General features: G+C 39.5%; 3 protein-coding genes across 4 annotated transcripts; all 3 read right to left on the bottom strand.

Moving 5' to 3' along the window:
* Positions 1-6,709: 6,709 nt before the first annotated feature.
* ndufa4a (NDUFA4 mitochondrial complex associated a) lies at positions 6,710-12,646 on the bottom strand. Its single transcript, XM_057817943.1, has 4 exons — positions 12,441-12,646; positions 11,761-11,849; positions 10,561-10,621; positions 6,710-9,981 (listed from the first exon to the last, which is right to left on the bottom strand). The coding sequence occupies exons 1-4, from the start codon at positions 12,483-12,485 to the stop codon at positions 9,925-9,927; spliced, it is 252 nt and encodes an 83-aa protein (XP_057673926.1). The 5' UTR covers positions 12,486-12,646; the 3' UTR covers positions 6,710-9,924.
* A 563-nt stretch (positions 12,647-13,209) lies between these two features.
* Positions 13,210-16,856, bottom strand: slc35b1 (solute carrier family 35 member B1). The gene is made up of 9 exons (XM_057817941.1): positions 16,332-16,856; positions 15,687-15,790; positions 15,357-15,487; positions 15,215-15,245; positions 14,779-14,939; positions 14,339-14,465; positions 13,914-14,020; positions 13,688-13,841; positions 13,210-13,571 (listed from the first exon to the last, which is right to left on the bottom strand). Exons 1-9 carry the CDS (start codon positions 16,454-16,456, stop codon positions 13,519-13,521), a joined length of 993 nt encoding a protein of 330 aa, XP_057673924.1. The 5' UTR covers positions 16,457-16,856; the 3' UTR covers positions 13,210-13,518.
* A 406-nt stretch (positions 16,857-17,262) lies between these two features.
* fam117aa (family with sequence similarity 117 member Aa) lies at positions 17,263-26,701 on the bottom strand. Of its 2 annotated transcripts, XM_057817939.1 has the most exons (8): positions 26,291-26,701; positions 25,142-25,290; positions 22,034-22,129; positions 21,866-21,970; positions 19,861-19,977; positions 19,576-19,783; positions 19,310-19,499; positions 17,263-17,924 (listed from the first exon to the last, which is right to left on the bottom strand). In XM_057817939.1, the coding sequence occupies exons 1-8, from the start codon at positions 26,391-26,393 to the stop codon at positions 17,708-17,710; spliced, it is 1,185 nt and encodes a 394-aa protein (XP_057673922.1). In that variant the 5' UTR covers positions 26,394-26,701; the 3' UTR covers positions 17,263-17,707. The 2 variants fall into 2 exon arrangements, with proteins under 2 accessions (XP_057673922.1, XP_057673923.1); XM_057817940.1 differs by lacking the exons at positions 25,142-25,290; positions 26,291-26,701 and adding an exon at positions 22,885-23,270.
* Between the last annotated feature and the right edge of the window lie 382 nt (positions 26,702-27,083).

Raw genomic sequence — 27,083 nt, 5'->3', positions numbered from 1 at the left:
CCCAGACTAGTTTTTGGGACAGGGCATAAAAATTCAGGCTGCAGTAGTGAAGTGTATGAATTTTCTGTATATGTGACTGAGCGTCTGAATGATTGCATACATATGTCATGCGATTGGCTAATGATCAATCCAGGGTGTGCTCCCCCGTATTTCATAGTTTGAGTCCGGACTAGGCATGTGCCGGTATGAGATTTTGACGGTACGATAACCGTGAGCAAAAATACCGCGGTTTCACGGTATCACGGTATTGCAATTATAGCTCCAAAATGTGTTATTTCGAGATGTATGGGTTAAAAAAAAAAAAAACTTCTTTCCATTGAACAGGATTTTTTTTAGAACATAGTTGCAAATTGGAATATGAATGTATTGTTAAAATATATAAATTATCAATAAAAAAAAAAACAAATTTTAAATAAAATTAAAATATAATGTAGACTATACCCACAGCCACAGCTCAAGTTGCTCAAGTTTAGAGCAAGAACAAAATAATTTCTATAAAAAAAGTAAAAACTCTTTTGAATAAAATTTTTAAAAATTTATACTGCATAATTTTTTTTGAGGATTGAAAAGCTCAAGTGAAGTTTCGCCATTTTCAGCCACTGTGTCAACTCTAGTTTACATGATGTCATGCCTTTGTGTTAGAAAGAACAAAGAATTCAAAAGTTAATAAGTTAGTTAAAAATGTATAAGTTAGTTAAAATGTAAATATTGTTGTGGAAAGGTTTCATCTTAAAAAAAATAATAATAATAATAATTGGGAGTGAGACCTCTCCTTGATCCAGCGAACGTGGATTTGTGCTTAGGGCAAGATCATCTTTCTTCAATTAACGATCTTTGATGCAATGCCTTTTTTTCCCCTTCATTCAAGAGAATCATGCTTGTTTTCTCACTCTGCGGCTGTAACACTCGACGAAGTTGCTCTCCCAGCTAAGCCTAGGCTAACATTCGTCTTTTATAAGCTTTTAGTTAGTTTGTATATCGAATTTCAAAGGAAAATATGTGTTTTGTTTTTGGCGAACTCATAGTGCTAATCTGTTTAGCTACTCACACATGGAAAAATACAATTGTACAACGTTTTAAATGTATTCATCCTGTATATTTCACTTACCACGATTTGAGAGCTCAATAAATTGAAGAAAAGAACGCCTTATGTTTGGAGTATTTGTTTAGGGTTCGCTGGCTGTTTAGCCGATAATCACTTTCACACGCAGCAACAAACGGGAGGGGGTGAGCGCTGCCGCGCCACGCCACTTCTGGCTGGATTTTTGACACATGAAAAATGGCGAATACCGTACTACGGTCTGACGGAAAATTTTAGTGGTTTTGAAACCGCGACGTTTTCACACCACGGTAAACCGTGAAACCGGTAACCGGCACATGTCTAGTCCGGACACAAAATATAATTGCTTTTCTGCGGTGACTGAGGCAGAAATTGAACATCAAGACTCCACCCATAATGCACTTAATAAGCTTTTCTGTTGTTACTCATGTAAAATTTTACAACAACGACATGATCTAGACTCCACAATCTGTCTACCAAGCAATAATATGGTATCAGGACTCTACAAGTATCGGAGCAAAAAGCCTTTCTCCATCCTATTCTATTTCCAATCTGTTTCACACAACAAAGCAAGATTGAATTTGCAGTTCATCAAGCGGAGGGTTGCCACCGCACCCGTATCCCGCAAAGTCTGTCTCGTGCACACAATGGCACTCCTGTCAGAGCCTCCAACAAGCACAGCCTGCAATCGAGTGGTGATTATTTGGTAATATTTTATATGGAAGAAAAAGAGGGAATGCTAATTACTCAGAGAGGTTTGATAGTTTTCTCAAGAACTTTGTGAGGTCTCCCAGGGTGCAACTAATGCAGGTTTACTTCAAAGGTTCTTAGTCTAGGGTTAAGGACGCTAACTCCTTCTAATAAACAGGATGCTTGATCAAAAGCTGCACACTCCCTATAGGGCAGGGGTGGGCAAACCGGTCCTCAAGGGCCGCAGTGGGTCCTGGTCTTTGTTCAAACTTATTCAGCACAGACAGTTTAGCCAATGAGGTATCAGTGGAAACAAGAAGCACCTGACTGAAATCTACTGATTGCACTTGTAAGAAACCGGGTTGGTGAAAGGCTGTCCTCATGATGGGTATGAACAAAAACCCGCACCCACTGCGGCCCTTTGTGGAATAGTTTGCCCACCCCTGCTATAGGGGAACTGTTTAAACGTGGTTACCTGTATGCATGGAATCTTGATGTCACTACAGTTAGTGCTATGCAAAATCTACTTTTTTCTGCATCTGACTTGGTGTCAAAGCTGCAAACAAGTGGACAGCTGTTCTGAAGTTGTTTTCTTCTACTGTAATTGCAAACGTCTACACTGTCACCTAGTGGTCAGTTTATGTAACCTTCCATTGGTTAGTTTGATTTTGAGGAAATTGGTCCCACTTAGATGACATTTCATAGGATGATATCCCCTGGTAATGTATGATGCACAGCTCATCAGGACTCAAGCATAAACATGGAGAAAAAAAATAATAATCGTAGGTAGCTTTTTAATATCCATCCACTGTAGTGACCACTGTGCAATTTGGACACTAAGCCTACTTTCAGACCGCAGGTCGATGTGACCCAATTTTGATCGTTTTGTCTTTATCTGACTCAAGTAAGATTCTTTCGTGACAGTCTGAATTAGCCAAGTCACATGAGACCAGATATTTTCAAACATGATACAGGAAGTCCCCAGTTTATAAACGAGTTCCATTCCTGTGCTGGGGATGTAACCCCGATTTCCGTGTGAGTCGGAATTAACCCTTTGAATACATCTAAAGACCCTCTAATTTAAAAATATAAACATCCAAAAACATGTATTATACATCATTGCACTGTCCTCGCCAAGACATCCTAGCTAGACAGTGAGCTAAGCTCCGAAATGACGATGTCAAACCGTATGGTTTGCTGACTTTATTCAGCTGTTCATGACATCAACACTTACAGAATAAAACTAAAATAAACTGAAATTAAATCAGTCTAATCTTCAACGACAGCAATTCAGATTTGCGTTTGCAAGTAGCTGCTGATACAGCAATAACAAACGATTAGCATGTAGCTATGTATCAGTTAGCGTCCGCACATCATCAAAAACAATCACATAAACTCGCCCCAAGTATTCAGCCAGAATTGAAAATGCACAATACAGTACAAAATTTATACAGTCGTCGCCTCAGGATGCTTCACAAGCAACAAATGTGCGCGCAGGCTATCATCTCTTCACTCGGTTGCGCTTTTCCTTATATGGTAGTGTGGGATGGGAGTGTGTAAATGTTCTTGCGTGCGGAAGTACAACCTGTTCTACGCTTCCTGCGTCAAAATAGAAGCATGCATCACAAAACAAAAGTCAACATTTTAAAAAAAGACGAGACAGGCGTCATAAAGTCGAAATCACGTAAGTCGGGTACGTCGTAACGCGGGGACTACCTGCATAGACTATTTTCATGGTTTTAAATCTGACAATGGAAATATTTTTTCGAATGTGAAATATTGGTCTAAATAGTCCAAACACATATAATCGGGATTCATGGGACGATGTCATCAATTTGCTCAGCAACAGGTGAAATAGCAATGGGAGGATGGCATTGATGGAGTTGTGCAGTGAAGGTTCAAATTCGGTTCAAAGGTGACTTGAGGGATTACCCTGTAGCGGCTGGCTTGATTTTGCCTTAAAGCTAGATTTAAGGAGGCAAACATGTTTTCTGAATAATGTGTGCTCTGTATTATATTCTGATATGTGTTCTGAATAATGTGCCGGGCGATAAATCCATTATGTTAAGACTGTTCATGACATATTTTGTTTTAATGCTTATGTGCATGCGCGTCACTTTGGCTCAGCGCATGGTAGATTATGAGTTTGTACACATGCATGACACATTGAGGGCCATTATGGAAAAATGGCAGTTTGAATGGCCACACAAAAAGTACGTATATAACGTAAAAATCGAATGTGTGCATTAGTACCCGTGATCTGAACTATGCCTAATACACAGAAAATAGCTTTTTCTGCAGTGACTTTTGAAATCGACACTCCTTGAAAAGAGGATTAAAGAGCTTTTTAAAAGATACCGATTTACTGTAGAGATTGATACGCAAATTTACAGTCATTACTCCTCAGATAGGAATAACTAATTTAAGAATATTCATGTGACTGATGCGCAACTGTAACAGTGGGATGGAACCCATACAGAAAACACCTTTCTATGGCTGTTCATGCTAGTGACTGATGCCTAACTTTAACATCAAGACTCCACCTTTCATTTAAATTGCTGTGTTTGAGTAGAGCATGGCCTGAGTCTGTTGCAGCCGACGAAGCGTCGCTAATCAGCTGTTCGCAGACACACGAGTGGCGTAAAGTGGTAGTGGGTGAACAGGGAGAATATACAGGGGGTGCAAGGGAGGAGGGGTGCTATCTCCCTGCAGCGGCACCCCAGGTCGAAAGCAGGTTTGAAGTTTAATGATGCCAGCTGCCAATTCTGCCAGGCTGTGAGTGCTAACGAGCTGGCACCAGCGGCGGACTGGGCCATGGCGGCCGCACCTGGAATTGGAGCACGCTTTTTCTGAGAGGGCGGGGGCGAGGAGGGTACTAGTGAGAGGGGGTGTGCAGTGTGGGGTGCTGAAGACCTCGCCACCAAGAGGCCCGCGTCTTCTCTTTGAAGAGCACTAAATTTCCATATTTCATTACACGCCGCTGACTGACAAGGCCCAGCCAGATGTTCTATTTTGAGCTATTTAAATTCTGACCTGTTTTACAGCGGTGGGGGATGGGAAAAAACATTTTTATTTTTTCCTCTATCCATTCTTCTTCTGGATTGCTTATCCTGTCCTGGGTGGCAGAAAGCTTGGCAAAAAGCCTGACTACACCCCATATGGACTAGTCAACAATCCGTCACAGTGCAAAGACAGGCAGCCTGAAACCAAAATGGCCGACTTAATGTGCCATATCAAGTGTGATGCTGTGAGAATTTCTTGGGTGGGTCCAGAGCCGTATAAAGAGAGTCGCGACACTCTTTGATGTCGCCGCAGGTGATCCCGTGGTTCCTGTAGGGTGTGGGTAGTTCCAAGCACAAGCAGCGCTGTAGTGGTTTTCAATGGAACTGACAGCGGTAATTGCGACATTTATGGGAAAATTGATAAAATTGCGGATCTAAGTAGTAGTTTGATTTTGTCATTGCATTATAACATATATTTAAATGCTAGTTTTACATTTGGAGGGGTAAGGCGACAACTGAAAACTATGTAAACTGTTACGCAGAGGGGAACTTTCCCATGTGGAGTAAAGGTTTCATGTTTGTGTTAGCATTTGCACAAGAAATCGACTTTTATATTGAAATGCAAGATGATTTAGGATTTTCTTTTTTCACAACAAGAATACTGTTTTTCCAGAGAATGTCTACATTTCCTTGATTCACCTACTGTACCTGTGGTAATATATTAAAGATAACACCATGTATAACATAGTGTGTTCCCAAGTTCTAAATGGCACATCCTAGTTTGTTTCATCGCATTGACATATAAAAACTTTTGTTTCCCAAAAAGTTGGAGGTCACGACTTTTAAATTCTATTTTCCACTTTTCTTTACTGTTGTACTTTCTAACGCTTATATATATATGTATGTGTGTACATTTTCTTTTTTTATTTTATAGACTTAGTTTGACCTGAAACACAAAGAAATTACATTTAACAAATATTTCCCGCTTAACTCAAATTTTTAATATAGCCTCTAATTTTAGCAAAACCAAACCTGTACCTTTTTAGAGGCATTTTCCCATTTAGTTTGGACCCAAGTAACACAAATAAAATGATTTCAAGACAGGAACAAAATTGTATTATTTTCTGTAACATGGTGTAATGTATAACAATAACAACAACTTACTACCCTTTGATAAAGAAAAACATTTTTATTGAACAATTGGTGTCATGGTTCATTGTTTACACCTAACATTTTATAGATCAGTGGCGTGTGATTGTTGGTTATGCAGCATGGGAAGAAGAAGAACAGCAGAAAAAATGAATGGCAATGGTCAGCCGTCAAAACATGAAATAAAAGGCTGAAAAAATGGTCTTCGTGCCCAAAGCCAGCAGGCACCAGCAACAGTCCCCAGCAGAAGCGGATCTTGAACATGTGCCCTAAAAAATAAAAAAATAAAATTACTTTTCTATTATAAATTCGTGTTTATTGTTTGTTGACATCACTTTTCAATCTACACAGATCTCTACAATATATTAATGTCTAACATTTTGGTGTAAAGAATACAGGTTGTCATGCATCGACTTGGTACTCTTCCATGAGGGTGATACCTTAGCTCAAAGCTTACAAAATCGATCTAAATAGCACGTGAAAGCCAGTCGTGTACCAATACTCACATATATAGATGAGTGTGAACGTCACATAGGCCCTCTGGAAGAGTTGACAATTTAAAAGAGGTAGTGACTTGATGAAATTATCCCTGGCGATACATTCCCAGTTAGCAGAGTCAGCTTAAAAACTAGGAGAAAATAGTTCGTCACCTAGATAAAATCTATGTATAACTACGCCATGCACATACAAATAAAGCTCAACATATACATTTTAAAGCACCTCTTATAGAATATAGACCAGGGTTCTCTAAATCCGGACCTCGGTTCCACTTTTCCTGTCGTGTTTTCCATGTCTCCCTCCTCCAACACACCTGAATCAATATAATCAGGATCATTATCAGGCTTCTGGAGAGGTTGCTGATGACATAATCATTTGATTCAGGTGTGTTAGAGGAGAGAAACGTGGAAAACATTACAGGAAAAGTGGCACCGAGTTCCGGATTTAGTGAACCCAGATATAGACTGTTGAAAATTCAAAAGGGACCGTTTTTATCATCAACTTACCTCTGAATATACTTGACAGCCAGCCATTCGTATGAATGCGGTCCACCCTCGTCGAAGACATGTTTGGAACTACCCGAGGCTCCGTAACCCGGAAAACCCAGAAGTAAAATCGTATAATGGATCCCTATGGGAGGGTCGCGACTCTATATGGCTCTGGGTGGGTCTACACAAAGACTTATTATTCATCGATATGGATTTATATGTTGTTGATTCAGATTCTACTCATTTTGTTACTTTTGTTGCCTATGAAGAATGAGTTTCATCAAAACAGATGCCATGACAAGAAGGCAGCTGTTTCATTTTTGTTCTTCACCTGCCTACCTCCCCTTGGCCCAGTGAAGATGTACCCTCTGCCACATAAAACGCACAACACCTATTTACGCTTTTGCCTGAAGACACTATTCACGCAGCATTGACTGTCTTCGAGATCAAACGCACGGCCTCGACACGTCTCGTCCCCATTCGCTACATAAAACACCGTCGCGACGCTAGACTAAAGCGTCCCTGAAACGTCGGTGATTCATCCCAGCACAGTTTCTCTTCAAACAGTTCCTAAACCCAGCGTTCCAGCGCCATCCCTCATGAGGAAAACACAACGGCAGCTGTGACCTTTTGATGCTTGCGATGCAAAATGGCACTTTGTCATCTTGCGTGACAAAGCCCAAGGATCAATAAGACTTTTGGGGGATAAACGTTCCTTGACAAACTCCTTCTGTCCACTTGTGTTTGTCCATACTACATGTATATCTACCAAAAACAGACATCAATTATGTCGCCCTAAATAGCCAGCCGGGTGATGAGAAGGGAGACTGAAAACATGTAGGCTCAGCTGGATGTAGTATGAATAATTTAATAATTTTGCAATACCAAAGTGGACAAAGCCAATGCTGTTCTTCCCCCCTCTAATCTAAGCGAATTACTCATTTTTTTCTGCAGGCAAAGTTTGAGGTCATACTGTAATATGTGTTTTAAAAAAATAAAGAGAATGTCAATTCAATGTAAGCATAGCAAATTATTGCAGATGCCACTGTTAACAAACTACAAATGTAAGACAAAACATAAGTTAATGGTGACATGTTTAACACATATCGCACCTTGCAGCTTCTTAGAATTTGGAACTCTATGTAAACGTAACTTAGCACCTTTAATTGTAGGAACTATAGTAAAACCAAAAATCTAGCTTAAATTTGCTTCTAAATGACCACGAGTCTCAACATAGGTGTGCATCACCTAACTCCTTGCTTCACCTACTTTTGCAATTCGGGTCCCTAAAAAGGCAGAAGAAAAGCAACTGATAGTTGATGAACTACTCTCAGAGATGTGACAGCCCTAAGAACTATGAAGGTCTTTGTGCATTTCTCCCCACACTTTTAAGAGGTCCGCTCCATTTCTTTCGTAGTATTGCATTTCATTGTATTGGTTACTTCTTGGTTTTCCTTCATCACTGTACCTCAAGTGATGAAAAGCTTTGTAATGAAAAACCTAAAAAATTAACATGGATTGTATGGTCTGAAAAGCAAGATGCAAAACATGTCTACCAGTCTCACAGCACTCCCCATTGGTAGACGGCAGTAATTGTATAAGTGCACCTTTCCTACTTTTGCAGCAATGAAAATTATATTCATGACAACCTGCTGCTGACCTGTGTGGGAAAGCATTAGGTGAGTTGAGTAGTTACCATGGCAACTCATCCAACTGCTTTCAGGAGTCTGGGTGATGAAAAACAAATGACAAGCGACTTAATTAAGAGGCACTTTATTTGCATTACGTATACAAAAATATACCTTTTGTGTTTTGTTTTTAATTGGCGTCCAATCGCAGGACTTATTTTAAAAATCATTTTGTTTTTCAAAACATGCGTCAGAAACCTGCAGCACTCTATCATATTAGGGATTTAAGGTCCCAGTAAGTCGTAAAAATAGATGTCAAAAAAATGACTGCAAAATGGTAGCTACATCACAGCTTTCTGCTTAGGTTGATAAGACAAATGGTGTAGTATTTATTCTTTATTGCGATCATAAACTGAAATTTTGTTACAGATTTTGTGGCTTCTCATTAATAGGAACCTACTACTGTGTAAGGGTACTATTTTTAATATTTGGGCTACTAAAATGCAGGGGGTAGAATGCAAAGTGCCCTCTGGCTATATTTTGGAAAACAATTTGGTACCAATCAGACAAAATACTATATTGTCTCTGAAGTATTGTATGAAATGGGCACAATAACAGATTCTTTCTGCATTTTCAGGCATGACAGCTTGAGTTTTTTAGGGGTCGTCGCACGGTGGACGCGGCTTTTTAACACTCATCGTCATTAAAAACCACTTAGGCAAAGACTGCTTTCACATTGTGCACAGGCCGTTCCCGAAAAGAAATTAGTGGATGAAAAAGGCGGCGGTGGATTTAGCCGAGTGCTTCTGTTCAAACATAAAAGGTCTTCTTGACATTTTGCGCACCGGCGTTGGCTGCTCATCCTTGTCGCCTCTTTCCCACGTGCGGCTACGCCTCCGATGCAACTACATGTTGACATTTACAAACTTATCAGACGAAAGAAGAAATGCGACAGCGCCAGTATTCTTTCCTCCACTCAATACTGACTTTTCGTCTTTTCTGGCTTGCTCAAAAATAAAATGCTCCTAGTTGGCCCTGCTTGTTGGTTTATGGCAACATTCGACTGATAAGCTTCTGGATGGCAGCCAAATGAAGTGAGCAGCATGAAGGTTACATGAGGTGAAGGGATGATGAAAACCAGCATATAAAAAGCAAACATGACTGAACATGCTGTGCAAGGACAATGCCATGAATAATCCCAATAAAAAGAAACAGATTCTTTTCTCTCGTAAGGAGGAGAAAAGACTCCTTTCACTTTATTGACAACACCCAAAGCTGAAGACGGGAGACGTTTCAAATAAAAGGGTATGTGATGAGAAAAGTTAAATATGAATCATTGCGCGGGTATAGCTTCTGGAATCCCGACAGACAGTGTGCTTGTGCGTTTGGTCCAGCAGACGGGGAACCCTTTAGAAGTCAGGCCCCTCCTTCTTCAGTTTGCTGTAGTCCATGTTCACTGTGAAGAACTAAAGAGCACAACGGACAAGATAGGTGGCTCAAAAGTTCTCAAACTGCTCCCTCCCTCCCATGTGTTACAACTGACAATGGAGGAGGAGGCTTAAATTCCAGTCTGGTCCTACTGACAGCAGTAATGTTAACTTACAAAGTAGTTCAATGAGGAGCAAAGCATCCTCCTTGGATGGTGTCAAACTACAACTCATGATTTATGTGAATCGGAACTTTGTAAGTTCATTTTTGTTTTGAAAAGAATTTTTTTTTTTTTTTTTTTTTTAATCAAAAGGATGAGTCCACGTAAGTTGCACACAGTGTAAAATAAAAATACCTTTAATATTTTTTTAAACTAACTTGATAATTAAGTAGCAAACTACACATGCATTTTGGGTTACAAAATAGACAAAATCTTATATATTTGTTACATACACATATGCAATGAATCAAACTTTTCTGCAAAAAATGGCCTTTTGGATATTTTCAGTTATTTTTTTTATTTTTATTTTTTTTTTTAACCTGGCCCAGTCATGAAGAATCCATAATAGACTTTTTTTTGTATTTATGCCTCTTCCTGACAAAAAAAAAATCCCTACCTTGTACTGATCAGTCGGGGCCATCTTGTTCCAGGGCTCAGGGTTGTTCTTGCGATCCCAGCTGCAAAATATTAAATCAAAAAAAAATTTGTTTTAGTTGTTCATCCATACACAGTCAACACACCATAAAAACATTGCAAGTGGAAAACCACTCATGTGGCACTTGACCATTTTTCCACATTCATGGCAAAATAAATTAATGGGTTCATATTTTATGGAGCGAGAACAGAAACCTGTTCATGAGGCGACAGGGTCACCTAGTGGCGTTTTAAAGGCATTTATTCACCTGATAGGCTTAGTAGAATTTTTTTGTTCACGATAGCATTTGGTTGGATAAATTGTTTGCGTATTAATTACAAAAATTAAACTTCACAAGTCTGAGGGTATTTAACAGAAACTTTGTGCGCTTCCGAGGCTTGCTGAACTAAATTTTCAAGGACCTCAATTTTCAAGGACAGGGTTTTCTACAGCCATCAATCTCATTTAAAACTTTTTAATGCCACTTTAAATTAATGTCCATGCCCAAAGGCATAGTTTAACACACACAAATGGTAAGCATTAAACCATGAATATTTTTAACCGTTGAAAAATACAAATGCAACTTAAACACCAGTGAAAACACAAGGCTTGGGAAGGCCACGCATGTATGGACGAGAGATAGAAGAACAACACTAGCAGCCATAGGGTATTACATTCAGCCCTAAAATGAGCAAACAGAGTAGCTACCGGTACATAAGAGAGATTCTTGGGTTTAAGATAGTGTAACTCACAGGAAGAAACACACTCCGTTTACCACCCGCCACAACCCCCCCCCCCAAAAAAAAACAATGTCACCTCTCTCTCCAACATCACCTCTGTGCCTGCACCCACACATAATCAAAATTAAGATTTAATGATGTAGAAAAAAAATTAACCATCAAGTTTACATACTTTTTAATGCCTTGAACATTTAGTTTAATGCTTTTTAAAGCCAGAATTATGACAAAATCCCATTCATGACCCACATAAACCCTTTAAGGGACTTGCTGACATCAGAAACCTTTTGCGTTTTGCGTGTCAACTGTTTTCCAAAACATTGCACTTGGTCACCTTGTATAATTTTACAATTTGGTGTTAAGACTTCAGACTGTAAATCACTTACAGGGGGAATTAAGGCATATTTGACCCTTTTCTATTTACCAGTAAGTAGGATATATTTACCAAACATCTGGATTCTTGAGAGCCAGACGACCCAGATACATTAGGGACATGACTGTGCCACCGCCAATGAAGAAGAAAAGTGGAATCAGCTGCAATAAACAACAAGAGTATGAAAACAGGAGCAATTTTCTATTTCCGTTGTGATGTTAGTCAAAATATGTGCCAAGACATTGTAATACTCAAAAGAAGATAGCCCCTTAAATCTTAAACATTTAATATTGAAACTATTTTTTTTTTCTAAATTACTTTAGCCACTATATGAAACAAGATCTTAGAATCTGAAGAAATCGTTTCAATGTGTCATTGAATTGGGTTATTTGTGTGTTATGTTCCAGAGTACATGAGCATTTTAAAGAGATATTTGCTAAGTAAGTAGCTAAGGCTAAGTAGCTGCTATTTACGACCTAGCGCCTACAGGGCTCTTATCAGGGTGTACGGCGTCTGACCCCATTCGACTTCAGAGCATCCCAGACGCACGTTTAAGTACTTTTGATGCATCATAAAACATTTTATAAGGGAATAACAGCAAAACAAGTGGTTTCATTTTCCCTTGTCGAAAAGTTTATCGAAGCTCAGCGCGTGTCAGAGGAAGCTGCTAAGCTAACCGCGAAGATTCACAGAATTCCGCAGCAAACATTGCAGCATTCCTGTCTTTTCTTGGATAAAACAAGTTTACTCACAGCAGGGTGATTCCTCAGTTGTTTGCGGACTGTAGCAAACATCATGAAAGGTAGTATTGTGTGCGTTCTCCCAATGTGTACACAAATAGAGGATTATATGTAGTCTGACCAGTTTAAAAAAAACTGCGTTATTTAATCCGCCAGTGAGAGCAGAAGCGAAAACAGCACAAAACTAGAGGGTCGGGGAGACTGCCTGACTAAAAGTATCCAAAATGCAAGGTATTTAATTATTTTTGGACCATGTTTTTAGTAAACGTCTAAAAAAAAAAACAGGCTTAGAGATATCTACATTATAGAACACTCTGTTATCATCGTTTTAGATCTGCTCTTACAAGTGATATTTCGATCTGGCAACACTACAAGCACCGTAAAATTGCCAGTATTACAATTTCTTTCTTCCCCAAAACAAGTCGTTTTGGGTATTCTTCGTTTACATATGTCACTCTTAAATGACAATAAATGTATCTAGGTGACGTTTTCACAGCGTTTCATCGTCTCTTTAGATCAGTAGCATTTTAATCATGAATTGCTCGTTAATTGGCCACCTGGTAATACGATGTTTAAAAAAAAATATATATATATATATATATATTTTTTAAGCCAATAGAGGTCGCTGTTGGGAGAAGAACATCCATCCATCCATCCATCCATCCATCCATCCATTTTCACAGCAACAAAAAACAAAACCTCATGATTCCACATTTTCAGATGACTGTGGTTGCTCAATGTTACCTGCCACCATAATTTGAATTAATGAATACACATCGAGGAAAGAGGTGACAGGTTCACTTTAATGCAAGTAATTACTCATTTGTATAAAATAAAAAAACATAAGACAAAAGTCATGTTTTCTGTATGACAAGCTACTTGGCTAATTATCGGCCAAGAATATGTCATAATGACACATTTTGCAAACAACGTTTTTTTTTTTTAGGGGTAAATTCATTGCTTTAAATCTTGGAATTGGTTGTCATTGATGAATGTGTTAAAACAGAGGAGTTTTATTTAAAAAATGAGGTCACAAGTTTCAGCCTGTACAAAAAGTAAGATTCTGCCTTGTGAAGTATGTCCAGTTGGTTTAACGTTGCGTCTTTCTGGGTCCCTTGCCAAATTTAGCATCCAATCCGAGGCCTGAAAGGTAACCAAATAGGTGTGATGAATCAGATCAGTAAATTGTCATAAAATAGCTGTTAACTTCCAAGTGACTAAGGTACCACTATACATGCAATTAAATTGCTCTCTCTCACCAAGGAATACCAGGATGGTACCAAACCACTGCATGTTACTCATTTGGTTCCCAAAGAGAAGGACAGAGCCAAGGATGGTGAAAAATTTCCTTGTGGTGGTGACGATGGAGCAGGTCAGTGGTCCAAAGTAAACCACCGTCATAAAGATGAACGTCTAAGATCAAACAGGAAAACATGTCAGTCTCTTTGAATACTTCTTTTGAATACATATTTAACAATGGCTCACCTGGCCCAACGCACTGGTTAATCCAAAGAGCAAGATGTTGTACAAGATGCTCGGATAGCGTTCGGTAAAACTCAGAAACTCCCACACCTCACCAGTCCACAGCACAGCTGCCAATCATACACACAGGCAATATTCAACCTTCTTTCTCTCATCTCAACAAGTCCATAAAGATGATGACTATTAGGACACTGAAATAGTGCTTGTAAGAGTTCCAGTGCAACGGATGTTTGACACAAGTTATAGTGTGTCTATGGCGCTGCCAAGTGGTGAGTATAAAAATGGCAAAGTAGGATGCAAGATGAATAGATGAACATTGAAGATCATTTAAGGACATGGTTATAATTTCAGACTTTCCCTGAAGTTTTTACCATACATACATGAATGGATAATAATTTAATCATTTTTATGTTGTCAGTTTGACTCACCTAGTCCCAAGAGCACAGTGGACCACAAGTTGATGTTGAGCATCATGTGGTTGGCACTGGTTTGGAATCGAGACCTCATGTGGTCCTGGGCCACACCCGTCAAGCCGTCCAGCGTCAGAGACACTAACTATAAATACGTAATGATAATAATGAATTTGTTCAATATTGCTACCCTCAGAGCTTTTGGCTGTTTTTGACCACGTATGGACATACAGTATGTGATTTTAAAATGTCGTTTGTCACAGTTCATACACATTTTTGCAATGGTTTGTTGTTTCAAAGGACATTCACAGAACAAACTAAAAATTAACACCGTTTTGTGTTCTTTTGTTCACAAATAGTAAATAATCCAACTAGAGAGGAAACAAATGTCTTGCATACAGTTCAGAGTGTTCAAATGGGATGCTTTTTCAAATTATTTTATAGTTCCAAATACTCACCAACAGGATCTCCCCAAAGCCAAAAACATGGTCGTCCACTACCGCTGAGCTCTTTTTGGGCTTGTACAAAAAAAGCGCCACGCCGGTCACAATCAGAAGCACACACAAGTACTTTGCCATCGGGTAGCGCTTCCTCAGGATGGTCACCCCCAAGATCATCACTGGAGTGTCCCATGTTGTCACACATTGTGATGGGATCACATTTTGGTCAATAAAATTCACAAGCATAACGACATGTTTTTTTTCACTTGCTTGTAGTATGTAAGGCTGTCAAGGTTCAAATTCATCAACAATTAATTTAATTATTGATGTATCAACTTCAGTTTGATTTCCATCATCATTTACAAATATTTCAGAAAAAATGGTACAGACTGAAAAGTTGGTATTTATGTAATTATTGCACAATTTGAAGTCATGACAATAAAAAGTCACTCACCTGGGATTGGCTTGCAGGATTTTCCCAAAACCTATAAATATTGCATTGTTTTAGGAACCATAATCATTTATCAAATTATTTTTTTTTAGGTAAGAGGGACTCCTTTTTTTTTTTAATTAGACTAGAGGGACTTCAGACTGACCTGTGTGGGGTAGTTGACATACTGTAGGGCAGAGTTACTCGACACCATAGCTCCGACATAGGAGAGGGAACAAAGCCCGTACAGCCAACTCCTGGTTTGGTCCGGTTTTGGGCCTTCTAAAAATTGAATCACTGTGGAGGAGGAGGAACAAAAATACCATATACACAGGAAGGGATTCGCATTCAAATCAAGAATCTCGTGTTTTCTGAGTGTTTAAAGAATCAATTTAAAAGTTTTCCAACCACGACAGTTTAGATATTTAGAGATGTAGAATGTTGAAAATGGAATAAGCATCTCACCAGGGACTATATTAGACTTTAGAGTACTTACACATCCTGGCAAAGAGCGCGTTGATGATGCACTGGATGAACACCAAAGTCCTGGCAAATCGGAACTTCTCTTTTTTGTCGCCATGGCCATAATCACCTCTTGTACTGCATAAGAAATGTTGATATGTAAATTATACATTCAATCCTTTTGTTTCTGAGCAGAACCACATTATTATTCGCTCAACAATGTGTGTGATACTGTCGTGATGTCGAAGTAACCAGATATAATCCTTGCCCCCATTCCCATGCCACTTCTCCGCATTCCAAGTGTCGTGGCCCCCTTCTATTCGACACTGGAATTATCAGTTTCATCTATCACAAAGGCTTCAGTGGAAATATGATCTTTGTTTTCATATTTAAAAGATAAAAATAGTACATACAGCGTTCAACATCGTAACTGGGATGTAAACATTGCTTTACATTGTGAAATAGACTGGCAGATGGATCCATAAAATGTGAATTGTATTCACATTTTATGGAACCATCTGTCAGTTTAGAACTATTGTATTCAATAAGGATAATTTCCATTTAAATGCGATATTTTTTTGGGAAGGGACAAATTAAGATCAATAGCAGCTAACCATATCACTGAATTTAAGTTATTAACTGTCATCGAAACATAGCACGAAGAGTCCTGGTTACTTACATTGTTTCTTGTAAAATCCCGTAATAGAAATAACACACGAAGACGCCAAGGAAACATACGATGAAGCGCAGCCGCATGTTGTCCCACAGCGACTGGCCACCGGCGGCTCCTTTGCCCGGACCCATGTCGTCCACCACCAGTCCGGGTATGGAAACCGACACCGCTACCCTCTCGGTGCCCCCGACACCGACGTCTCGCTCCACTATAGCTGCGGTCCCAAGGGAGAGTGGGTAGTCGGGTTGTTATGTTTTTAGTTTTATAAAACCGATGCTCTTTCTTAATAATTTATCCTGTTGCATTTAGCATGTCTACATTTCCCTGATATAGCGCGGCGGGATGTTGTTATGATGAGGTCATTTGGAAAACCTGCTGTTGTGAAAGGACCTTCAAAAGTGGTGTCCAGAGTTTCGCCTGAATGCAAAAGTTTTCTTTAAGTGTTATTCTCCGGTATATGATGCGTGTTAACAAAACCGTTATAAAAAATTTCTGGATTAGTGGTAGGTATGTTTCAGTACTTGGCTATATATTTGTATCTCGATCATTTGAAAGGCGGTTTTAATGTGGGGGGGAAATGTCGCGCAACTTTTTGACGTCGATATATGTGGATTGAGTGTATTGGTGCATACGCGAACGCCTCAATCCTCTCTAACTAATCACAGTACGGCTCTGATGTGAAAGGGCGGGACTTATATTTAAAAACCGCAAATCCACGTGTCCCACAGAAATAGATAGGATACATGCTGAAATTGGATTTATGAAAACAGGTCATGCAACCAGGTATATGTATTTTTTCTGTAATTAGTTTTTCACGAAAATAATTAAAACAAGGCGTTTAACGCCCCTTCAACCCGCGGGTCTGTCGTTTAATCTACATTCTGTACAGTTAAATTTGCATACCTTAGTAGAATTTGGAAAATATGACAGATGACAATATTTTCTTTATTGGATTGTTTTGGTCAAGTTTTACCACATCGCTGAGAAAAAAATGAAAAACGTTCTTGTAGGCACGATACAGAAGACTGAGTGAGAACCAAATAGTAAATCAATTCCATTTAACAGTCTTGCATTCACAATACTTTAGAAAGATATCATTTTTAGGCAATTAAAGCTTCCTTTTTGAAGTTGGACACAGTATAAACATAGAAATTAGTTCATTTCTCCAGCCTGACATTTGTTTTAAGAAGCTACAAAAATATACTTTCTTTTTAGTATTGCATTTGTATAAAAGTAGCCATTTAGAGCAGGATGGGTTGGTTTCTAATACAGTAACAAACGCCCAAAACATTTTTGTATTCATCTACGATGAAGGCTACAGTGACAAGCCAGTAACCTCCGAGTAAACTCAGATTGGTTTAGTCCAGAGATGGTCTTCACCCTCACTGCATGCCCAATTGCCGGGTGGGAGACACCTGCTCCGGGCACCCGGTGACGGGGGAGACGGACAGACCACGAAAGAGCAGATCCATGGAAGGCAGGAGGGGTTTAAGGAGGCTGACGGGACAAAAAGCAGAGCCGCCGTGCGGGGTGAAGTTCACCTTGTTGAGGTCAGGACAGGAAGGCTGGAGGTTGAGAAGTTCGTTCGGACACGCCAACCTGCGGAGATACACATTTAAGTATTACATCACACATTTATCCACTGTTAGTAAATATTTTACAGGGGAACTGCACAACTCGCCCACTCGTCTAAGCTTTGTCATGCACATACTGTATAGCATATTTGAAATTACAGTTTCCTTGAACGTAAACATTTGAATATTACATGTCTTTTAGAATATAAATAGCATAGACATCATCATTACTGACTGGTCAGCTCGGCCGTGCACTGCGCAATCCTACAAGCGGGGCTGCCCACATCAAGAGGAGCTAGTCACAAACGCACGCAGTGAACTACCGGTGGATTTCAGTTGAAAAATGGGCGGCCGTGGCGCAGTTGGTAGCCTGAGTTGTCCTGGGACTGAAAGGTCAGCGGTTCGATTCCCGGCTATGACTGCCCACTGTCAAAATGCTCATGGGCAAGGCACTGAACCCTAACTTGCCCCCAATGGGTTGGCAGTAGCGCCATTGGTGTGTGAATGTGTGCGTGAAAGGGTAAATGTGTGCTAATGTAAAGCACTTTGGCCATTATAACAAATGTAGATAAAGCGCTATGTCAGTATTTACCAAAAACTAGAAAGCCACATACAAACAGGATGGATTGTCTCAGGAGTGATTTCTTCGAGGGTTAAAGGTAATTATTATATTTTTCGTACCATGCATGCATGAAATGTTGTGGAAAAAAATGGAGAAATTAGCCACTAAGGTACTGGCATCATAGTTCGCAATATTTACGTAAAATAAATGCTACCTGCACGTTGTTTTGCTTTTAAGCAATAATTGAGACTGTTTTACATCCATATCTATAAAGAATTCAGGGACTTAAGCCTTTACTCACAAGAATTTTCAAAAAAAATGTCTGATTCCACTCGGTCAATTTGACAGCCTCGCCAACAACGCAGGCCCCCTATTTATCAGCCCCGCGCCCCGTCAATTACATTATGAAGTCTATGATAAATAGATACACATCAGATATTTTTTTGCATTTGTTGAGGGCATTTTATTGAGAATTTTCACCATTTTCAATGTTGTTCAAGATCGTCACAATACACCAATTCCTCACGGCTTTTATTTTCATGTCAAACAGCACAAGATATCTACTGTTCCTAATATTTTAAACATAAAATTACACGTTTTCAGTGTTTTTAGACATGTAAACAAGACACTGAGAAAATTTTAGCTGTTCTTAAAGTTTTCATGACCAAGACCACATTTTCCACTTCTATTCTGACATGGAACAATCTTTCCGATGTTAAAAATAATAACCTTTTTAATAATAAAAATGTTTCCGTTTCTTCTAAAAATATTTTAATGTAAAAGAGATTTGAACGCAAAACTACTATTATTCTGAAAGATACATTGTACACATAGCAGAGGGAACTCACATTGTGTCTTGGCACATTGGAAGCGGCTCGCTGCCCTCTGGCGGCTGCCGCTTGAAAAAAAGGCTTTGGTCGAGACATGGCGGTGATGAGAAGGAGGAGGTGGAGCATGGTGGCAACACTGGAGGATCTACTCCATATGAAGGGAAAAACGTGGAAGGAGATGGACAAAGGACCTCACGAGTAGCAGACTCTGATAGATGGATAAAAATACTGTTTACAATCTCTGCAAAATATTAAGATACTTTAGATCTATCAAAGTATCTTACCTGGCGACTGGGTAGGGGAGAAGAGCAAAGGGTTTAAAGGACAAGGCGAGGTGGACGGAGACAGCAGCGAAGGGTCCAAGGGACACGGCGACTGAGAAGGAGACAGCAGGGAAAGATCTAAGGGCCCAGGCGACGATTCACTCTGGGAGCCGCTGCTGCACCTCTGTACTGGAGCGGGAGCCCTGTGTCCGTCTGGGATGTCCAAATGCTGCAAAATAAAGTGAGGTGATTTTGATTACACTCTACTCCTAGGATCCTCAATTTCATCCTGATTCCGCTCAGAACCTCATGTTGGTCATCCCGATTCTCTGACACAAACACCTCTTCCAACTCCAAGTTGAGTCCTTCGACACTCCGCCGCAGACGCGAAGCCAGTCTACTCAGAGGTACGAGAGGCGACGTCTAGAACAAAAACAAAACAAAACACTGACACTTCATAGAGGTACTGTACCTGTTCTATGGTTATGCACTCTTCAGATCGGTTTTCAAGCTTAACCTTTTCCTTACAACTGTGCTGATATTTATTTTTACTATATTTCAAATGTTACTTTTTTGTACAACTTGGATTCATCTTTTTTTCCAATATTTGGCTTTATTTTTACTTTTCTATTGTTGTTGTATTTTTCTATAATACGGTACAGTGTTATCAAATGTCAAATCTTTGAAAATATTTTACTTGGAATTTTTTTTATATACATATATATATATATACATACATATATATTAGGGCTGTTAAGCGATTTCAATTTTAAATCGAGTTAATGACAGCTAAAAAATGAATTAATCATAATTAAGCGCAATTCAAACCAACTCTAAAATATGCCATATTTTTCTGTAAATTATTGTTGGAATGGAAAGATAAGACACAAGACGGACATAAACATTCAAAATACTGTACATAAGTACTGTATTTGTTTATAATAACAATAAATCCACAAGATGGCATTAACATTATTAACATACTTTCTGTTAAAGGGAACCACGGATAGAAAGACTTGTAGTTCTTAAAAGATGAATTTGAGTACAAGTTATAGTAATTTTATATTAAAACCCCTCTTAATGTTGTCGTTTTAATAAAATTTGTAAAATGTTCAATCAAAAAATAAACTAATAGCTTGCCATTGTTGACGTCACCGAGCGGGACGTCACATGGGCTCTTCTACTTCTTTCTTCCACAGTGTCTTTAACTACGTAAGGTAGTGATTGAAATACACCACAAGGTGTCAATGGCGAGATTTAAATTAATTAGAGATCTAGTCAAGGCAAAGTCTGAGTACGTTTTATGTGTATTTTGCATATGCCAGTTCTCTTTGCATTGAGCGGTTTTCTTTTTGTGAACATTATTTTTTTGAGAGATAGGAATATTATTTTTGTTGTGCTTTCACTAAATGATACGGTAACGACTTAACTGTTCCGCCCAAATACATGATGGGAAGTTGGGCAACCATGACTGTCAGTGGTGGCTGCAAATGTTATACACTATGTTCTGCGATGTGTTCAATTAAGTGTGTTAAGAAAAGGATCATTTCCTGTCATTTTTCACCACGTCATTCGCCACAATACTTATAGTTGTTGTGATAGAGTTGCCAAAGCTTAAGCCAATAAAAGGCGCGGTCCAATCTGCCTTTATGCATTTCTCTGCCTTTTCGCTCTCAGTGTGCTAAAACAGCGTCATCGTAAACTGAGGCATGAACGGGTCATTCCGTGCGTGCGTTAATTGTGTCAAATAGTTTAACGTGATTAATTTTTAAAATTAATTACCGCCCATTAATGTGATAAATTTGACAGCACTAATACACACACATATATATATATACAGGTATATATATATATATATATATATATATATATATATATATAGTATTTTCAGTTTGTATTTTTTTTTTGTTCCTGAGTCCCTACAGATGCATTTCTGTTTTTCTTAGTTGTTGACACTAAGATTCATTTCAGATATTTTCAGGATTGCAACTTTGTCTGCTCAGTCCCCAAGTTCCCAAAAGTGCTAAAATGATATAGACAATAGCTCCTACAGTTCACACACACACACACCCAACACACACACACAAAGTTCCTCCAAAAGTTCCTAGTTTAAATTGCGACTATATTCACCCACAAATATAAAGCCGTGACTCAGGAAAACTGACAAGTTTACCATAAAAATGCTTACGCCCACACGGGGGCAGCAGAGCACTGCTGTTAGGCAGGGCTTTTGCCAAGTGCAAAACCAACAAATCGAGAAGAGCATAAACTACTATCTCTCAGAAAATCCAAAAAGGCAAATCAGGAATACCTGAGTGACGCCCGTTGTCAGTGCATGGTGTGACGGTTCGTACCCCGCCGCAGAGGGAGCAGCATGGCGAGATCGCTTCTGTAGCTGTTGTCTCAGCTTGGCCACCTAGAGGGAACATGATGATGATGGCAATGAAGCCCATGACAATGACATTTTAAAGATGCTTGCCTCCTTGAGGTGCTCTGCACTGCCCCACGATGCAGAACGCTTGTGACCGCCGAAACTTCTCCTGTTCTGCGTCTCCTCTGCCCAACAAGATGGCGTCTGAAAGCAAAACGACATTGGAGTAATTGTTATTTTATAGCACACCTCCGCCAAAACCCAAAAATCTTCTGATGGTGTTAATCAACTCCAGTCCTGTCGGTGGCTGTCATGTACATTGAAAAATCTGATATGGTGGGTCACTGCTCCACAATGGGATGTGCCCCAACAGTTTCATGATCTCTGTTATATTATCCTGTGAGCTGAGTTGACTAACTAAATGAATAAACAGCTGCCTGAGCAACTGCTCAAGAAACTAACTGGCTAGCCGCTTTTCCAACTCAAAATGAACAAATTTTGTTAAATGTCACCCATCTTAAATCAGGTTAATTTATTCGGTTACTTTATTTGTGACTGCCAAAACCATGATTAAAATTAAAATTTGATCAATTGTGCTGCCCTAAAACCAAGTGACTGACTAAGTAAATAGCTGAGGTACGTGTCATGCAAAGCAGAAACATGAACACATTTCTCGGCATGTTCTCTCCAAGCAAATCATCTGTTTACACTCCCCTCTCAACTCCCTGCAAAAAAAGGAAGTAGTTTTTGCCTTCTACCAGTCAACAAGTATGACAAACAAACTCAACAGGTGCGTGTGGTCCACCTGCCAGGATGCACCTGCACAGAGGAATAGGAGGAAATGCTCAACGAGACCCCTTCCTCTCACAGTACATTACAGACAACATTAGCGGCACGTCTATGAATAGACACAACCATGCAACTATCGGCATTCAACACCTCACACACACAGGCAGTACCGTTTTCTTCACATGGACTCTAGATCTTCTAACAGACGCTCTGTTGTCCATTACTAACCCCCCAAGTTCCCACTCTCCTCGTTCGAACTCCCCTTTGGGGCCGTAGCAGTCTATCCCGACCAAGCCAGCATCCCGCCCTCGCACAGTCGCCGTCACTACACAATAAAGAGAAAGCTGTCGTCGGTTTTGTCCTCGGTGTCGCGTCCAGTTGCTAAATAAGTCCGAGTGAGTCATGCCGTGACTTTGCTGGATAAAGTTACAGCCGTCACCTCTCACACCTCACACCCTCTGCCAGTGAGGGGATCATGGGAAACGCAGCTTTAAAATAAGACCAGTTAAATGGAACTGCAACACTACATGCAGGAATTAAGCAATACAGGACTGGAGTATTTGTTTCTAGATATATGATACATGCTTGAGGATTATTACTGAAAAATGAGCATGGACTAAGAACTATGATTGTAATGTTGACATTTTTCCACTTTTTCATCTGTATCATTGGCGCCAACACAGAATTGGTGTACAAATCTGGTAATTTTCCCTTTTTCATCTCAGGTCTTTCGAAAGGCATTTTACATTCCGATAAGTGGACATTTGTTCCATATTCTGAATAAACAGCACCAACATGGAACGAAATACTACGGTTAGAACCTGTAAAGGCCTACATTTGTTTCCTTTTTTGCATTATAATTCATGCCAATAACACAGAACGAAGTGACAATGTTGACGCAGCAAATTTCCCACCTCGAGATGTCCAAAGCCCCTTTTATCGTGTTTTTCAAACATTTTCCCCAGCTTCCTTGCCATGTTCCAAACGACACCAATACTGATAAAGTCAACCAAGCTATTTTACACTAACAGCAAAAACTCACTGTTTTAACCACAAGATGTATACGAGCATCTACGTCCCACATAATGTTAAAATGATCAAGTCCAAGGATGCCATTTACAAAGAAAGCGAGTGAAGGATGAAATCGGGCCAACAATAAGTTGTATGATGGGATGCCACGAGGCTGGGGGGTGGTTGGGCGGTAGACGCTGACTTGTGTGTATGCATGCATGGAGGGGGATGGGGTGTGCGTATAATGAGGTCAGGAGGGGACAGCCGCATCTCACAATGGAGGCTGAGGGGGTTCGCTCGCCTTTAAACTGTGTCAGGAGCCCAGAAAGCTCGAAGGAGCTTGGCAAAGTTCCTCGGCTTGGGCGGCGAAAGAGGATACATGGGGGGGTGTGGGGCTTTGTGCGCCATTTTTTGTACACCATTTTGACGCACGCTGGAGTCTGTAACCAAAAACCCCAACAATTTCCAGTTGGTTGGCTTATATGCGGCAAACACCTGCAAGCCATACATCGCAAAAGTTGTCATATTCATAACATGATGAAAAAATATTGGTTCTGAGGGTGAATGCATATATTTTTTACTATTTTATCAATTTTTTGTAAGTTTACACATCATATACATGCCTCCTAAATTTCAAGTTTTAAGTGAAATTTACGTTGCATGTATGTTGAATCCGTATTGTCATTTGATCTTCATAATTATAGTCATAGTCATTATACGTTCACTTTACTGTATATATCTTTGTGTTGCACACCACACAGAACCAGATCACGCATATGCAGGCATGAACGGAAAGATATCATGATAAAGACAGCTACACCTCTTTAGCTGTGGGCAAGTGACAGTGACTTGCTCAAAGGCAACACAATACTGGCCAGATTGGCATCTCCCAAAGAACAAATTGCTTTTTTTTTAATATTTTGTCCATCATGGGGCATGAAGCATGGTACAACCAAAATGAATTCAAAATGGTTACTTCAAACTGAAATGTTTGACTTATTGTACAATTTTATAATTGATAGTTGTTGTTTTTTTTTTTTTTTTTTTGTGGGGCTACTCATAATATCATACTATTTACCAAAAGCATTACTGCCAGGTCATACTGGCTTCTCAGGATGGATATTTTTCAAACAATTTCTTGTTTTATAACTAGTTCTCTAATTACTCTGTCCTCCTCGGGAAACATGCAAATTTAGAAGCAGTCACACTAAGCCTTGAGGAGGTCCTATTTGAAGGAGCCTTTGAAATGGCCACATGGGCCTTTTCAAACCAAAATGGCAGTGTCTTCCTTTGGCCTTTCAGGCACGGCTACTTGAGACTTGTCTATGTGTCTGGTCATATGAGACATATCTACAAAATTACATGCTGGTGAGTAAAACATGCATCAATCTGAACTTGTATGTTTGTAGCGCTCACCTGAGTGGCCTTATCGCAGACACAGCTCCCCGAAGGACTCTTTTTGGGCTCTTTAGGCCACTGCCCTTGTAGGTATGGCGCAAGGATGGCATCCAGGGAGAGGGTCCGCCGCATGGTGGGCCTGGGCGGGCGGGCTGAGGTCCGCTCAGCTTTTTGGGTCGGGAGGAGGGGAACAAAAAAAGGCATGAAAAGACTCTTAAGACCGAGTTATTTGCTAAATTGATCCCAGGCGTTGTGTAGGTCTGAAGACACACACACACACATCTTTAAACCTGGCAGACCAACTAGAAACACAAGTAAACTGTGCAATACAGCTTTAACTAATATATGGGGGCAGGGGTATGTATTTTCCATTAGGATACCTAATATGGGTGGAAATCGTGAACTCATAATACAATGTTTTTGTTTAACTATACTTATAGTAGTATCAAGATAGAGAGATTATACAAATACACTATGTATTGGGATAAAACAATGTACCATACATCTTGATATCAATTAGTGGCGGAAATTCCAGAATACTATAAAATCAAACCATCGAATCACAATACAGTGACTACGCAAACTAAACTACTGGAAGGAACCAGGTTACAATATCTATGAGGAATGAGAATTACGGCAACTCAGAAGGTAATATTGCTGTTTTGATGATACCAATATTTTTATACAACTATTGCCCGATAACTGAAGAAGAAACAAGTATTGAAATAAAAATATGGATAATACTGTAAATCACTGTATTTTTAAAGGGTGGTAATCCCATGATATGTCACTATCAGAAACTTATTTTTGGCGTTAAACCGGTATCCCGATACTGTCATTGAATAAAATATTAGAAGAAAACCATGGCTGATCCTGTATAATATCTGACATGTATAAGTCAAATAATAGTAACATGAAAATAGTATAACAATGACAAATTGACATTATCAATATTTGATCATGAAAAAAAAAATTGTGTCATCCAAGCATGTTGACTTGACTATTAAAATGTAATATATCTCTTATTATCATGATTGAGAGACATCTGTTAACAAGACTTACTTCCTTTGTTGCACCTTAAATTGTAATTCTAGTTGCAGTAATGAATACTTGTGAAAAATCAAGATTGAAGTGAACTCTAGTGTGATTGTACGTGTGCGTGTGTACCCGTCTTAAGGAGCATCTGGTAGGGCACCGTGGCCCGGAGGGGCAGCAGCGGCACGTTGGGGTTGCTGCAGCCGCGAGGAGCTGCTCCACTTCGGCCTGACATCACTTACTCGCCCTGGCAGAAAGGAACTTCCCTCGGAAGGACACGCGTTCGCTCCCCTTTTCAGTTCACGAGCACCGATGCTCCCGAAATTCCATGGTGGCCTACTGTCAGGTGTTTTCTTCTTTTTCTTCTTCTGGCGTGGATTCTTCTGCTTGTACTCGACACAAGTGACAAGACCAATCGCGACACCATGCAAAAGTTTTATGTAGTCTGGCATCTGGTTGGCCAGAGCAAGACAAGCGCGTTCCTATTGGCCAGCACATCCGTCTGTCAAAAAGTACTTTCGGAAAAGTTTGGAGGTCCAACCTACTTTATTTTATATTAATTATTTCATGATTGTATGGCCTTTGCATTTTTTACATACACGCACTATACAGTATACAGGTTATGGACCTGCAAGAAGCACGTTTTACCTAATTTTGTAACACTACCTTGCTGAATAATGTAAAAATTGAATATCTGTGGTGAAAAAAAAAACAGGGTGATTTAAAAAGGATGTGCCAAAATCATTGAAATAGACAGAATTATGAATTAATTATGAATTAATTCATTAAAATGAATTAAAAATTCAATATGAATTAATACAAGTAAGTAATTTTCACAAATTAAGTCATAGCGGCTTGATGTTGTCCGTGCCACTGATGGTGGTCACATTGGGCACTTGTAAAGCATGAAATAAAAAACTTGAAG

The sequence above is a fragment of the Corythoichthys intestinalis genome, chromosome 16 (genome assembly GCF_030265065.1).
Source record: "Corythoichthys intestinalis isolate RoL2023-P3 chromosome 16, ASM3026506v1, whole genome shotgun sequence".
Classification (NCBI taxonomy): Eukaryota; Metazoa; Chordata; class Actinopteri; order Syngnathiformes; family Syngnathidae; genus Corythoichthys; species Corythoichthys intestinalis.
This window is presented reverse-complemented; position numbering and strand designations above follow the sequence as displayed.

What these genes read in the sequence shown, in the direction of transcription:
- fam117aa (XM_057817939.1), bottom strand. Translation starts at nt 26,393, where the DNA reads ATGTCAGGCCGAAGTGGAGCAGCTCCTCGCGGCTGCAGCAACCCCAAC. An exon ending in GTGCAGAGCACCTCAAGGAG is followed by an intron (nt 21,971 to 22,033) that starts GCAAGCATCTTT and finishes TGTTCCCTCTAG; the next exon opens with GTGGCCAAGCTGAGACAACA. An exon ending in ATCGGGATGACCAACATGAG is followed by an intron (nt 19,784 to 19,860) that starts GTTCTGAGCGGA and finishes TTTATTTTGCAG; the next exon opens with CATTTGGACATCCCAGACGG.
- slc35b1 (XM_057817941.1), bottom strand. Translation starts at nt 16,456, where the DNA reads ATGGGTCCGGGCAAAGGAGCCGCCGGTGGCCAGTCGCTGTGGGACAAC. An exon ending in ATCCTGCAAGCCAATCCCAG is followed by an intron (nt 14,940 to 15,214) that starts GTGAGTGACTTT and finishes GGGACACTCCAG; the next exon opens with TGATGATCTTGGGGGTGACC. An exon ending in TACCATCCTGGTATTCCTTG is followed by an intron (nt 13,572 to 13,687) that starts GTGAGAGAGAGC and finishes GTTACCTTTCAG; the next exon opens with GCCTCGGATTGGATGCTAAA.
- ndufa4a (XM_057817943.1), bottom strand. Translation starts at nt 12,485, where the DNA reads ATGATGTTTGCTACAGTCCGCAAACAACTGAGGAATCACCCTGCT. An exon ending in AACTGAGGAATCACCCTGCT is followed by an intron (nt 11,850 to 12,440) that starts GTGAGTAAACTT and finishes TGTTTATTGCAG; the next exon opens with CTGATTCCACTTTTCTTCTT. An exon ending in CTCAAGAATCCAGATGTTTG is followed by an intron (nt 10,622 to 11,760) that starts GTAAATATATCC and finishes AATATTTTGCAG; the next exon opens with CTGGGATCGCAAGAACAACC.